This window comes from Lontra canadensis, unplaced genomic scaffold, assembly GCF_010015895.1.
Source record: "Lontra canadensis isolate GAN:19392208 unplaced genomic scaffold, GSC_riverotter_1.0 scaffold8, whole genome shotgun sequence".
In the NCBI taxonomy this organism is placed as follows: Eukaryota; Metazoa; Chordata; class Mammalia; order Carnivora; family Mustelidae; genus Lontra; species Lontra canadensis.
Window position 1 is genome coordinate 690,229 of NW_022631002.1, and position 13,443 is coordinate 703,671.

At 61.0% G+C, this 13,443-nt stretch overlaps 1 protein-coding gene across 1 annotated transcript; it reads left to right on the top strand.

The window, feature by feature from the left end:
- The first annotated feature begins 8,775 nt into the window (after nt 1-8,775).
- On the top strand, nt 8,776-13,189 carry SLC22A31 (solute carrier family 22 member 31). Its single transcript, XM_032854596.1, has 9 exons — nt 8,776-9,153; nt 10,465-10,568; nt 10,685-10,839; nt 11,106-11,274; nt 11,460-11,605; nt 11,692-11,806; nt 11,928-12,142; nt 12,444-12,555; nt 12,889-13,189. The coding sequence occupies exons 1-9, from the start codon at nt 8,776-8,778 to the stop codon at nt 13,187-13,189; spliced, it is 1,695 nt and encodes a 564-aa protein (XP_032710487.1).
- The last annotated feature ends 254 nt before the right edge of the window (nt 13,190-13,443 follow it).

Below are 13,443 nucleotides of genomic sequence, written 5' to 3' on the forward strand. Positions count from 1 at the left end.
TTTCTCCGTGCTCGGCGGGGCGTCTACTGCTCCCTCTCCCTGCCCCCTGCTCATGCTCTCTCTCTCTCTCAAATAAATAAGTAATATATACGTGTATAAGCTGAAGTAACGCAATAGGAAAAACTTGAGCTTAACAAGAGGAGCGTGTGGGAGGGGTGCCTTCTGAGACCAGGAGCGGCTTTCTCTGCAGAGCCCTGCACCCCCTGAGCTCGGCCACCCAGAGCAGGACCTGCACACATGCCTGGCACCCCGAACACAGCGAGGGGCTGCAGTGCCGGCCCCCAGTCCACACCGAATGGCACAGCTCACCAACACACCACGGAGCTCACCCCTTCCGAGTGTTTACGATGATACATTTTAGGTTATGTTAATGTTAACATAATATAAAAAGAAGCAAAAACTGATAAAATTGCAAAGAGGAAGAGAGAAATCCATAATTTTAAAAACTTGGAACACTTCTCTCTTCAATAGAATAAGTAGGCAGAAAATCAGCAAGGACATAGTAAATTCAAACAACACCGTCCACCAAACCGGCCTCACTGACCGCACAGAGCACCCCCCACGATGGACGCTCCAGACGCGCCGCGCTCAAGCACGGAGAGCACTGGCCACGGTACAGGACACACATCGCCACCAGCTCAGAAGATGCGCGTCACGCAAGATCCATTCTAATCTGCAATGGAATTGAATTACGAATCAGTAACAGAAAGATCTTTTAAAATCTCCAAATATTTGGGAACTAGACAATACCCTCCTTCAAAGGCCTTGGGTCAAGGAAGCAGTCAGATGGGAGCCCCAAAGCCTGGCCTTGGACGAGGGCGATAAAACGGATACATCTCACCAAAAACAAAACAAAAAAAAAAACCCTGAGAAAAAAACCCTCTAGCCAGACAACTCAACTCTTTTTTTTTTTTTTAAGATTTTATGTATTTGCCAGAGAGAGAGCACACCATAGAGCACGAGCAGGGGGAGCCACAGGGAGAGGGAGGGGGAAGCCGGCTCCCCACTGAGCAGGGAGCCCGACGCGGGACTCAATCCCAGGACCCTGAGATCACGACCCGAGCCAAAAGCAGACAATTAACTGACTGAGGCACCCAGGCATCCCTAGCCAGACTATTCAGGGAAAAAAAAAAAAGGGTAAGGACACAAATTACCAGTATCAGGAATAAGAGAAGTGACATCACTAAAGATTTTCTGGTTGTTAAAAGAATAATGAAGAATTTTCAGTAAGAACTTTCATACCAAACATGCAGCAACTTAGGGGCGTCTGGGGGGCTCAGTGGGTTGGGCGTCTGCCTTTGGCTCAGGTCATGACCTCAGGGTCCTGGAATCGAGTCCCACGTCGGGCTCCCTGCTCAGCGGGGAGCCTGCCTCTCTCTCCCCACCCAAAAAACAGCAGCCATGAAAAACCTACAGCTAACATCATACTTAATGGTGAAAGACAGTGTTTAGTCCCTGAGGCCAGGAGGAAGGTGAGGGCCCCATCCTCACCGTGTCCGTCCAGCACTGGACTGGCCCACGCAGCCCGCACAGCGCAGCCACCGCATTCCTGGGAACGAAGCCTGCGGGTCTGCGTCTCTAGGCACCATCTCTGCCTGCTGAAACGTCCCTGCCATCGTCCCCAGCGCCACTGCATGTGAGACCGACGCAGACACACCCAGTGCACCTCACGGCGCGCTGCCCTGCGGGAGCAAACCGGAGCGACGGGAGGCCGCCCCTTCCTCCCACACGGCGGGCCTGAAAGTCGGCTGCCCCGACCGCGCCGAGAACGGACGAGCGTGTGCGGGATGAGCGTGTGCGGGCTGCGGCTCCGGCACACTTACGGTGGGAGCGCGACCCGGTCCAAGTGCCTGGGAACGCGCTTCTGCAAGTGACACCAGTGCGACGTCACAAATACGCTGGAGAAAACCCCCAGAGCCCAGCACCCCGTGAGGCAATGATTCAGCAAAGCCAACCAAAGCAGAATCAGGTTCCGGAAGCCCGGGCTCTAAGTGACAAACCTGTAACCAACAGGAACACTTAGCACAGAAACAAGCGACCAGAGTTTGGTACCAGGGCGGACGGAGGACACTGCAGAGACCTCCTCGGAAGTGCCAGGAGCCCTTCCCCAGCTCCCAGCTAACTCCGAGCTGGGAAGCCGCCCGGAGCAGCTGTTCCGGACCCCACGGTCAAGACGCGCGCTCGGCACAGATGAGGCCCCGTCCGTCCCCCGCACGACAGCACCTGCTGCGTCCCCGGCTCCGGGCGGCGCCCTCGTCCCCACGGAGCTTGCGAGAGAACGGGGCGCGGCGAGGACCCTGAGCTCCAGGCACGGGTCCTGCGTCTGATGGCTCACCGCCGTTTGGGGTCACATAAAGGCCAGAAAAGGGACAGTGGTCACAGTTCAACCCTCCACGGGCTGAGGGGGCTCCCGGGACGGAGGAGCTAGTGTCTGTTTTCTGTCGGTGCCACGTTCCCGCTGCACACGCTGGGCCGGGGGGGGGGGGGCGGTGGTGACGTGCGAGGAGGTCCGCGTCAGGCTGACCACAGAGTCACAGACACGGCAGCGCTGCACAAAACAAGGGCTATATCTGGGCGCCCGGGGGGCTCGGTCGGTGAAGCGTCCGCCTTTGGCTCAGGTCACGATCCCGGGAGCCCGGGGCCGAGCCCAGCATCGGGCTCTCTGCTCAGCGGGGAGCCTGCTTCCCCCTCTGCTGCTCCCCCTGCTTGTGCTCACGCGTTCTCTCTCTCTCGCCGACAAATAACAAAATCTTAAAACTAAAACAAAAAACAAAAACCAGGAACATACACTTGGCAGAAATCACTTGGCAGTCACAGATGCATAAACCCAGCCCTCGAGATTAGCAGCCCGTTAGGGCTCCCGCGGGGCTCAGTCAGGTCAATGTCTGACTCTTGATTTTGGCTCAGGTCATGATCTCAGGGTCATGAGACTGAGCCCTGGGTCAGGCTCCATCACTGAGCATGGAACCTGCCCAATATCCTCTCCCTCCCTCCCTCTCTGCCCCTCCTTCCCCTGCACATGCTGTCAATCTCTCTCTTAAAACAAAGCAAAACAAAACAAAACTGAGCAATCCTTCAAAAATGAGTAAATATGATTTCCAGAGTTAACACAGCATAATACTCAAAAAAGCTACTTCTCAACAAACTATAAAACAGGGACGCCTGGGGGCTCAGTTGGTGAAGCATCCGCCTTTGGCTTAGGTCATGATCCCGGGGTCCTGGGATCAAGCCCCACATTAGGCTCCTGCTCAGTGGGGAACCTGCTTTTCCCTCTGTACCTCCCCCTGCTCGTGCTCTCTCTCTCTCACTCACTCTTTCTGCCAAGTAAAATAAATAAAAATCAAAAAAACAATTATAAAAAAGCAAAGGACAGGAAAATGCATCTCATTCATAAAGGGAAATTACTGTTTATTAATTTTTCAGAGATGGAGAGAGGGGGCAGGCAAAGGGAGAGAGAGATGATCCCAAGAAGGCTTCTCTGCCCAATGCAGGGCTCAATCCCACAACCCTGAGATCGTGACCTGAGCCCAAATCAAGAGTCAGACATGCTGGGGCGCCTGGGTGGCTCAGTAGTTAAGCCTCTGCCTTTGTCTCAGCTCATGATCTCAGGGTCCCGGGACAGCCCTGCATCGGGCTGCAGGAAGCCTGCTTCTCCCTCTCCCACTCCCCTTGCTTGTGTTCCCTCTCTCGGTATGTCTCTGTCAAATAAATAAATAAAATCTTAAAAAAAAAAAAAGAGTCAGTCAACTGACTGAGCCAGCCAGGTGCCCCATTCTGTGGGGTTTCAGCTCCTCTTTTCCTATAGTACTTAATAGGCAAATGCACAAAATCGTTACAATGTGTGTCCGGGGGTCCCGAAGATGCAGACATACACTGTACCATAACAACGCAAGGACACAGACACACGTGGGGTGAGTGTTTGGATGCTTCTGGAAACAGTGGGTATTGTTCATACCAGTGTGTTCCAAGTGCAGCCCGGACTGTCATAAGGTGTTGACTGCAAGCCCCGAGGTAACCACTAATGAACAACTAGGAACTTACAGAAAGAGAAAGAAAAAGGGAACTAAGACAGTATGTTTTATTTATTTATTTGAGGGAGAGCAAGAGCGAGAGTGCGTATGAGCAAGGGGGAGGGGCAGAGACAGAGGGAGAAGCAGACTTCCCGCTGAGCAGGGGCCCAACATGGGGCTCGATCTCAGGAGGGACCGTGACCCGCCCCCCAGGCGCCCCGAGATGGTACATTTTAAAAATCAACTACAGACAAAGACAGTAATGAAGGAGCTGAGCAACAACAACAAACATCGAAGACTGAGAACAAGCAAGTGGTAGAAGTCAATCCAGAAGAGAACGGGGTGGTCTTACAAGCATCGGACAAAATAGAATATAATTTAAAAATGGTCACAAGAATCTAAGGAAGACATTTATATTAATCTTGGAAGTCCAGTCTGTCAAGGAAATGGAAAAATTACAGCCATATAAACACTGAACAGCAGAACCCCCAAAACAGATGGCCCCAAACCCAGCAGAGCGGAGGAGAGACACGGACAGCACCACGACAATGGCGGCAGGGGGGCTCCCCATTTCCATACGGACCGAGCAACCAGACGGCAATGTGTGAAGGAGGCGGCGCCGGCAGGAGCCCACAGGACATGCCCCCCACACCCGCCAAACCAACATCTTCTCAAGTGCACATGGAACTTCTCAGGGACAGACCCCCGGTCACACCGAACATAAGCCCCCGTGAGCTTAAAAAGACTGGGGTAATACAGGTCTTCTCCACCTGCAATGGAAGGGAGCTGGAGATCCGGAGCCCTGGAAAATTCCAAACACACGCAGGTTAAAGACCGCGTTCTGAAACAACCCAGGAGCCAAAGAAGCCACAAGAGAAGTTGTAAAAATACTCGAAGACTAGAAAAACAGTTGCAAGATGCAACAAAGGCCTTGTGGGTGAGATTCAGATCTATAAATGCCTCCTGCATAGAAGAGACCCGTAACCTAACTTCACACCTTCAGGGACAAGAAAAAAAGAGCAAACTAAACCCAAAGCCAGCAGAGCTGAGAAGAGAGACGAGGGGATCAGTGAGGGGCGGCCCACCTCCAGGGGGCGCGTCGCACCCAGCACGGGCCCCACCGGCGCTGGAGGAGACGCGTCCCTGCACGGGGCCACCGCTCTACCACCCCGCAGAGGAAAGGAGGCCGCCCCCTTGTCCAGCAGTAGCTCAGCCAATGAGGGGCCCTACGCTTCCAGCTGCCGTTTACTCCAACGGACTCTGAGTTCTCAACAGCCCCTCCAACCCCTCCTTTCCCCCGTGGAAAGGCCGCCTCTGCTTTGTTCCCGGATTTGCCTTTATTCCAGAATAAAGCCATTTTTGCTGGTAAAGTAACTGTTAGTTTTATTTTTAAGTTTAACACTGGAGATAAATAAAATGAAAAATAGAAAGAGAACCAACAAAACAAGTTGGTTGGATAATTCTTTATATAGGCTGAGAAAAAACAAGACTCAAATTACCAAAATTGGAAGTGAGGGGCGCCTGGGTGGCTCAGTGGGTTAAAGCCTCTGCCTTCGGCTCAGGTCAGGATCTCAGGGTCCTGGGATCGAGCCCCGCATTGGGCTCTCTGCTCCTCGGGGAGCCTGCTTCCTCCTCTCTCTCTGCCTGCCTCTCTGCCTGCTTGCGATCTCTGTCTCTGTCAAATAAATACATAAAATCTTTAAAGAAACAAAATTGAAAGTGAATACGAAAACATTACTGGATGTTACAGAAATACAAAAAGATAAGAAAATACAATGAAAAATTAAATGCAACCATATTAGAAATCCTGTGAAATGGACACATTCCTAGGAACACACAAATTACTGAAACTGACCCAAGAAGCAACAGAAAATCCAAACATGCCCTGTAATAAGAGACTAAATGAGTAATCAACAACATCCCACAAAAGGAAAGCCCAGGACCAGATGGCTTTGTGGGTAAACCCTACCAAATGTTAAAGAATTAGCACCAATCCACCCCAACCTCTCCCAAACAAAAGGAAGGGACACCCTAGGACTCATTCTGTGAGGCCACCATAACCCTGACAACAAAGTCAGACAAAGACATCACCAGGGGAAAAAATGATAAATCAGTATCTTAAGAATACAGATACAAATATTCTCAAGAAAATACTATGGAATAGAATCCAGCAACATATTAAAATAATTAGGGGCGCCTGGGTGGCTCAGCGGGTTAAAGACTCTGCCTTCGGCTCAGGTCATGATCCCAGGGTCCTGGGATCAGGTCCTGCTTCCGGCTCCCTGCTCTGAGGGAAGCCTGCTTCTCCCTCTCCCACGCCCCCTGCTTGTGTTCCCTCTCTCGCTGTCAAATAAATAAATTATTTTTAAAAAATTAGACATCATGATGTGGGATTTATCCGAGGAATACAAGGATGGCTCAACATACAAAAATCAATTAATGCGATATACCCCATTAATAGAAGAAAAGGAAAAATTCAAAATCATTTCATTTCATGATAAAAACATCGAAATTAGAAATGGAAAGAAAATAACTCAAAATGATACTGGAAAAACCCAAAGCTAGTATCATCCTCGTGGTGTCACAGAAAGCTCTCCTTGTAAAATCAGGAACAAGACAAGGCTGCCCGTTTTCACCACTTCCGTTGTAGCCCGCTGGAAGTCCCAGCTGGAGCAATTAGGCAGAAAAAGAAATAAAAGTATCTGTAATTGTAGGTAACATATGATATGTAGAAAATCCTTAAAAACTCCACAAACACACACAACATCAGAGATACTAACGACATTCAAGAGGGCCTGGGGTAGCTCCGTTAAACATCTGACTCTTGGTTTCGGCTCAGGTCTTGAACTCGGGTCCCAAGTTCGGGCCCGGCACTCCGCTCCGCGCTGGCATGGAGCCTCCTTAAGAAAACGAGAAGTTCAGCAAACCTGTAACATACAAGGTCGGTGCCCTAAAAATCGCTATTTCTACATGCTAGCACTGAGCAGTCTGAACACACACTAGCATCAAAAGAATAAAATACGTTAGAAATAAATTCGCTCAGGAAGTGCCCGGCGCGCGCACCCCCAAGCCGGAGAACTTTCGGGGAGAAATGGAAGCCCCCGGTCCGCGGAGAGACTCTGCCCACGGCTGGGGGATTCGCGCGCTTCCGAACACGCCCTCGGCGCTTCGCTTCAACGCCGGCCCCACCAACGCCTCAGCGCCTTGGGCAAACCCAGAAAAAGTGACCGTCAAGTTCCCACGGACTCGCCAGGGACCCCCAGGAGCGCGGCCCGCCGTGGCAGAGACGGAGCCGAAGGACTTGCGGGGCGGCCGCGGCCCTCGAGAGCCTACGGCGCAGCGGCGCGGGGGCTCGGCCGGGGAAGCGGCTGCCTCCGGCTCAGGTCCCGGGGTCCCGAGTCGAGCCCCGCGGCCGGCCTCTCCGCCGACTTGATGTCCGTCTGTCTGGTAAGTCGGGTCTCGGAGCGCGCGTGCGGCCCGAGAACAGACGCCGGGCCGGCCTGCGACCCGGACTCCGCGCGACCGGAGTCCCCGCAGCGGCGAGCACGACTCAGCGGCGAGGACGCGGCTTTCAAGCCCTGGTCGCGACCGTGCGAGTGTCCACGGGCGAAACAACGAGGCCAGACGCCCGCAACAATGAACCGGAGCCGGACCAACCCCGAGTCCCGGCACCGACGCCCTGAAGCGCTCGGCGGAGGCCGGAGCGGACGGCGGTGGTGTCGGTCCCGGCTGGCGACAGGACTGCGGGGGGACGTCGAGCCCGGGACGGCCGCGCGCATCCGCGCCGGGCAGGCCGGGGCCCCGCGCGCACCGTGGCCAGGACCGGCCGGGACGGCGCAGGGAGCGCAGCGGCTCTTCCGCGGACCCGCCGGCCGCTCGCTCGGAGACGGGCCGCGCCGGGAGCCGCCGGGGGCCGGACGCCGCTACCTGCGGGCCTGGGACGGCGGCGACGCCACGGGCTCCCGGACGCTCCCGCGCGCCCGCAGGGTCCGGGGCACACCCCGCCGTGGGGAGCGCTCGGCCCGGTCCGCTCGCGGGGCCCAGCGCGTCCCCGCAGCCCAGGCGTCCCGCGAACGTCAACAGCCCGCGCGTCCCCCAGCCGTAGCCCCGCGCCGACCGCCCGCGCCGCTCACCTGAGGCCTGCGGAGGAAGACGCCGGCCGGGCCCGCGCCGCGCACCGCTGCGGCCACATTCCAGCTCCGGGGGCAGCGGCGCCCCCGCCAGCAGCACCGTCCGGCCGCCGCGTGCTCCTGAGCGCCCCGACGGCCCCGCCGGCCACGCCCCGCGCGAGGACGCCGCGCCGCCACGCCTCCGACCACGCCCCTGGGCCCGAGTGCCCCTCCTGCCGGCCACGCCCCCGGCCACACCCCCGCTGGCCCCTCCCTTCGGCCACGCCCCCGCACGAACGCCCCGTCGACTGTGTCCCCGCACGCGGACGCCCCGCCCCCCATGCCTCAGACCACGCCCCCGCAGCGCGCCCCTCCTGTCGACCACGCCCCTGCACGAGGACGCCCTGCCGGCCACGCCCCCGACCCGGCCCCCGCACGCGCGCCCCGTCGGCCACGCCCTTCGACCACGCCCCCGAGCGAGGACGCCCCGCCGGCCACGCCCCATGGCCCCTCCCGGCCTCCACGTGCCGCCGCCGCGCCTCCGCAATCCCCGCGGCGGGGGCGAGGGGGCGGCGCCCCTCCCGGTTCCCGCTCCCAGGCCCCGCCCCTTCCTCCCTAGGCCCCGGGGCCCCGCGCGGCCGCGCGCAGAGCCGCTGATGGAGGCGGAGGCGCGGGCTCTGCGCGCGGCCGGGGGCTTCGGCCGGGCCCGGCGCCTGCTGGCCGCCGCCTCGTGGCTGCCGTGCGTGGCGCTGGGGCTGGCGCTGGGCTCGGGGCCGCTGCTCACCGCGCTGCCTCCGCACCACTGCCGGCCGGACCCCGCGCTGCTGCCCCCCGCGCTGCGCGCCCTCCGCGGGCCCGCGCTGCTGGACGCCAGCGTGCCCCGCCTGGGCCCGGCGCGCGCCCCGAGCCCCTGCCTGCTGCTGCGCTACCCCGAGCCCGCGGCCCGCGCCCGCCCCAACGGCACGCGGCCCTGCACGCGCGGCTGGCACTACGCGCTGCCCGCCGCCGGCCTGCTGCAGAGCCCGGTCACTGAGGTGCGCCCCCGGCCCGCGGCGCCCCGCCTCCCCCTCCCCCCTTCCCGCCCCGCCCTGCCCGCACCTTCTCCGTCCCCCTGTCTCCTGCCCGCGTCCTGCTGGGGCTGTTCGCGGGGCTCCTAGTTGGGGTAGACGGTGCCGCAGGGGCCCCGGAAGGCAGGGGCCAGGCCTACTGGCGGCACCTGCTGCCCGAAGCGTGCCAGTGTGGGCGGGCGGCCTGGAGGAAGAGGCGTTCGGTGGACGGTAGGAGCGCAGAGCGGCCAGGGGGTCCGCGGTGCGTGGCGCTGCGGGGCCAACGAACGGAGCGAGCTGTGGCTTGGGGCCGTGGAGGTGTCGAAATTGAGTCCCCGAGACAGGAGGCTTTGAGTCCCGGCGGCCCGCAGCGCAGCAAGCCTCCCCCACTCCGCCCCCGCGGGGGCCAGCTGGACCGGGGGGGGGGGGCAGGCCACTTCAGGGGTCTCTGGGAAGAGATGGGGAGGGGGCGGCTGGGACCTCCCAGGTCCGTCTCCCTCGCCTCCGTCCCTCGGGCTGGGACCTGCCCAGCTGGACTTCCCTCCCGGCCTCTGTCCCACTGCCCTCTGTTCCTGGGAGGATTGGCCCCAGTGCGGAAACTGGGACAGGGTTGCCACATCCCTGCCTGGAGTCCTGAAACCGCCCGGGCTTCTCCTCCTCTGCCCGCTGTGTTCCCGTCGCACCTGCCCTTCTGTTGGGACACAGACCAGTCAGCGCCCCACCAGCTTCCGTGAACGTTTGGTTTTTAAACTAGAAACTCGGATGTAGTGTGACTCAAAGTGGTATGTTAGGTCTGGGGACCAGGCGCGGACACCTGGGAGGAGAGGCGCGGAAGGGTGAGACCTAGGTCAAGGGCCCTTGCCAGGAAAAGCGTGTGAGCCCAGCCCTCCAGCCTGTTCCCGGAGTCACTCTTGAGATGAGCAGGTCAGGGGGCAAGTGAGGGCGCGGGCGGCCCCGCGGTGGGAAGCTCGGACCCGTGAAGAGTCCCCTGAGGCTGCGGAGAGGTGAGTGGGACCCGCCCAGAGAAAAACAGACGTGGGGCTCCAGGTGGGTGTCCCGAGGACCCCTGTCCTTGCCCTCTGGGGCTTCAGACCAGGAATTGTTGAGATCTCAGCGGAGGACTACCAGAGTCAGGAGAGTGTGCTTTGTGGCCCTGAGCAAGTCACTCGCCCGCTCTGTGCCTCAGTTTCCCCCATCTCCAGAGAGGAGTTGGAGCCCTTGGCAGCCTGACCCTCCGGGAGCTCCAGTTCGGGGGAGGGTGGGCCTGGCCAGCCCACAGGTGACTGGTGTTCCCCGTAGTGGAACCTCGTGTGTGAGGACGGCTGGAAGGTGCCCCTGGAGCAGATGAGCCACTGCCTGGGTTGGCTGCTGGGCTGTGTCCTCCTTGGTGCAGGCTGTGACCGGTGAGGAGCTGGCCTTTTCCTCTACCCTAGCCGTCCTCCCCTCATGCCCTGGAGGGTCTAGCTAGGGCCCCAAGCCGTTTGACCCTCAGCCACGCGTGTTCCCTGTCGCGCCCCAGGTATGGACGTCGGGCTGTGTTTGTGGCCTCCCTGGTGCTGGCCACAGGCCTGGGGGCCAGTGAGGCCCTGGCTGCCAGCTTTCCTGCGCTGGTGGCTCTGAGGCTGCTTCATGGGGGGTCCTTGGCGGGCTTTGGCCTGGCCCTGTATGTGGCTCGTGAGTACCGTGGGGTGCTTCTGGGGGGCACCCCGTCGGGCAAGGCCGGCCACTCAGCTGCAGGGCCAAGTCCGGGGGCTGGGGAGGCCCCTGTGACACCCGCACTGAGGGCCCTTCCTGTGAAGGCGGGAGAGGTGCCGTCTGTTCTGTGAGCTCTGCTGGTGGCGGGAAGGGCTGGGGGCTGGAGGAGTCCATGACTGGTGCCCCTCAGCCCCGGACAGAGCAGCCGTCCCAGGATGCCTTGGTCTCCGGCTGTTTCTGCTCAGGTCTGGAGCTGTGTGACCCCCCTCACCGCCTGGCATTCTCCGTGGTGGGTGGCCTCTTCTCGGTGCTGGGCACCCTGCTGCTGCCTGGCCTGGCCCTGCTCGTGCAGGACTGGCGCCTTCTGCAGGGGCTGAGCGCCCTGGTCACGGGGCTCTTGCTCCTGTTCTGGGGGTAAGTGTGGGGGTAGATAGTTCCAGAACGGCGGTCGAGACCACGTGTGTCGTTTCCCTCCACGCATGTGGGAATGGGACAATGACCCAGGAAGCCGTGGCATGACCCCTGGGTCCTGGGCATGGGCGTTGGCCTTGGCCAACCCTCCAGAGAGGACCCGTGGGCAACCTCACCCGACCCTGCAGGTTCCCATCGCTGTTCCCGGAGTCTCCCCGCTGGCTGCTGGCCACGGGACAGCCAGCCCGAGCTGGGAAGATCCTGGGGCACTTTGCGGAAGTCGGGGGCGTGGACCCCGAGGACAGCTCGGAGGAGGAGAGCTCCCTGGCTACGGGTAACGCACCAGCCAGGAGAAGGGAGGTGCGGGAGAAGGGAGGAGAAGGGTCAGCCTCTCACGTGTGCCCCCTCCTGTCCCCGGAGGCACAGAACTGGATATGCTGGGTGCAGGGGGCGCCCAGCCCCGGTACCACTCCGTGCTGGAACTCCGGCACACCTGCGTCGCCTGGAGGAACGGACTCATCCTGGGCTTCAGTTCGTGAGGAGGAGAGGGCGTGGGCGGGCCAGCAGTCCCGGAGCCTCCTCCCAGGCTGGGTCTTGGCCACCAGAGTCCCCAGGCCGGTCGTGCCTTAGCTCCGCCCTTCCTTCCTCCCTCCCAGGCTGATCTGCGGGGGCATCCGAGCCAGCTTCCTGCGCAGCCTGACCCCGAGGGAGCCCACCTTCTACCAGCGCTACTTCCTGGGCGCTGGCCTGGAAGCAGGAGCCAGCGTGTTCCTGCTGCTGACGGGGGACCGCTGGGGACGACGCCCAGTCCTCTTGCTGGGCACCCTGGCCATGGGCTTGGCGTCCCTGCTGCTCCTAGCTGGGACCCAGTGTGAGTGTGCAGAGGCTGAGGGTCTGACTGCCGTGGGGTGCTGGGATCGGCCCTCTCCTGGGCCCACGAGAGAGGCACAGGTGCTGGGGTGACGCTGTGCCGTTTACTCCACTCACATCCCCGCCGTGTACCCAAACCAACACCCAAAGGATCCCATGGGAAGGGGCTCGATATACGGGTCTGGTTCAAGTAGGGGCGGCTGGGAAGTCCTGACACCGGCCACCAGGCACAGGGCACGTGTCATGGTGAGGCTGGAGGCCAGGCCCCGTGGGCAATGTGGGAGCCTTCTCCTCTTCCCCAGACCTGCCAGAATGGACCCTGCTGTCCCTCTCTGCCCTGGGCCTCCTGGCCTCCCAGGCCGCGTCGGCTGTCAGCGCGCTCCTCGCCGCAGAGGTCCTCCCCACGGTGATCAGGTGCGGCTGCTCCCCTCCCTTCCCAGACCGAGCCTGGCCCGGCGACCCGCCCGCTGCCCTGGCTTCACACCGGCCCTTCCCCAGGGGCACAGGGGACCCTGGTCACAGAAGGGAGTGGAGCTGGGGGGCAGACTTGAGGCAGCCCCCAGAGAGGACAGAATCCCAGGGAACAGCCAGGTTCTCCTTCCCTGATGAAAAGAACAAAACTTGTTCCAGGACGGGGAGGAGACCCTGTTCCACAAACACTTCTGAGTCTGGTTTTCCCGGGGCCGCCACACTGTGCCCCTGCCCCGTCCCCCGGGCACCCCCCAATGCGCACACTCTCTCCCGCAGGGGGGCCGGGCTGGGCCTCGTGCTGGGGGCCGGCTTCCTGGGCCAGGCGGCCGCACCCCTGGCCGACCTGCCGGGCCGGCGCGGCTTCTTCCTGCACCACGTGGTGTTCGCCTCCTTCGCGGTCCTGGCCCTGCTGCTTGTGCTGCTGCTGCCCGAGAGCCGCGGCCGCGCGCTGCCCGTGTCGCTGCGGGACGCCGACCGCCTGTGCCGCGCCCCCCTCCGCCGCCCGGGCCCGACCCGCCTGCCGCTGCTGCCGCCCATCCCCTGCCCGGCGGGGCAGCCGCTGGCCCAGGAGAGCTGAGCCCCCTCGGGCGGCCGTGACCCAGGGCGGAGCCCCCCACCCCCTGGAGCCCCCGTTGCTCAGCACCCCCCCCCCCATGTGGAGGATAAAGGCGGCACCGTGGAGCTTGGCGTCCTCGCTGCTCCTTCCCGCGGCCCCGGGCCACCTGCTCCGTGCAGCTCACTCCCGCCAGCCCCACGCCCTGGGGGACAGCCCCGTGTGGCAGACAGTTGGGGGGTGTGGGCTGGGGGGCTGGACTCTGTGGGTCACTGCAC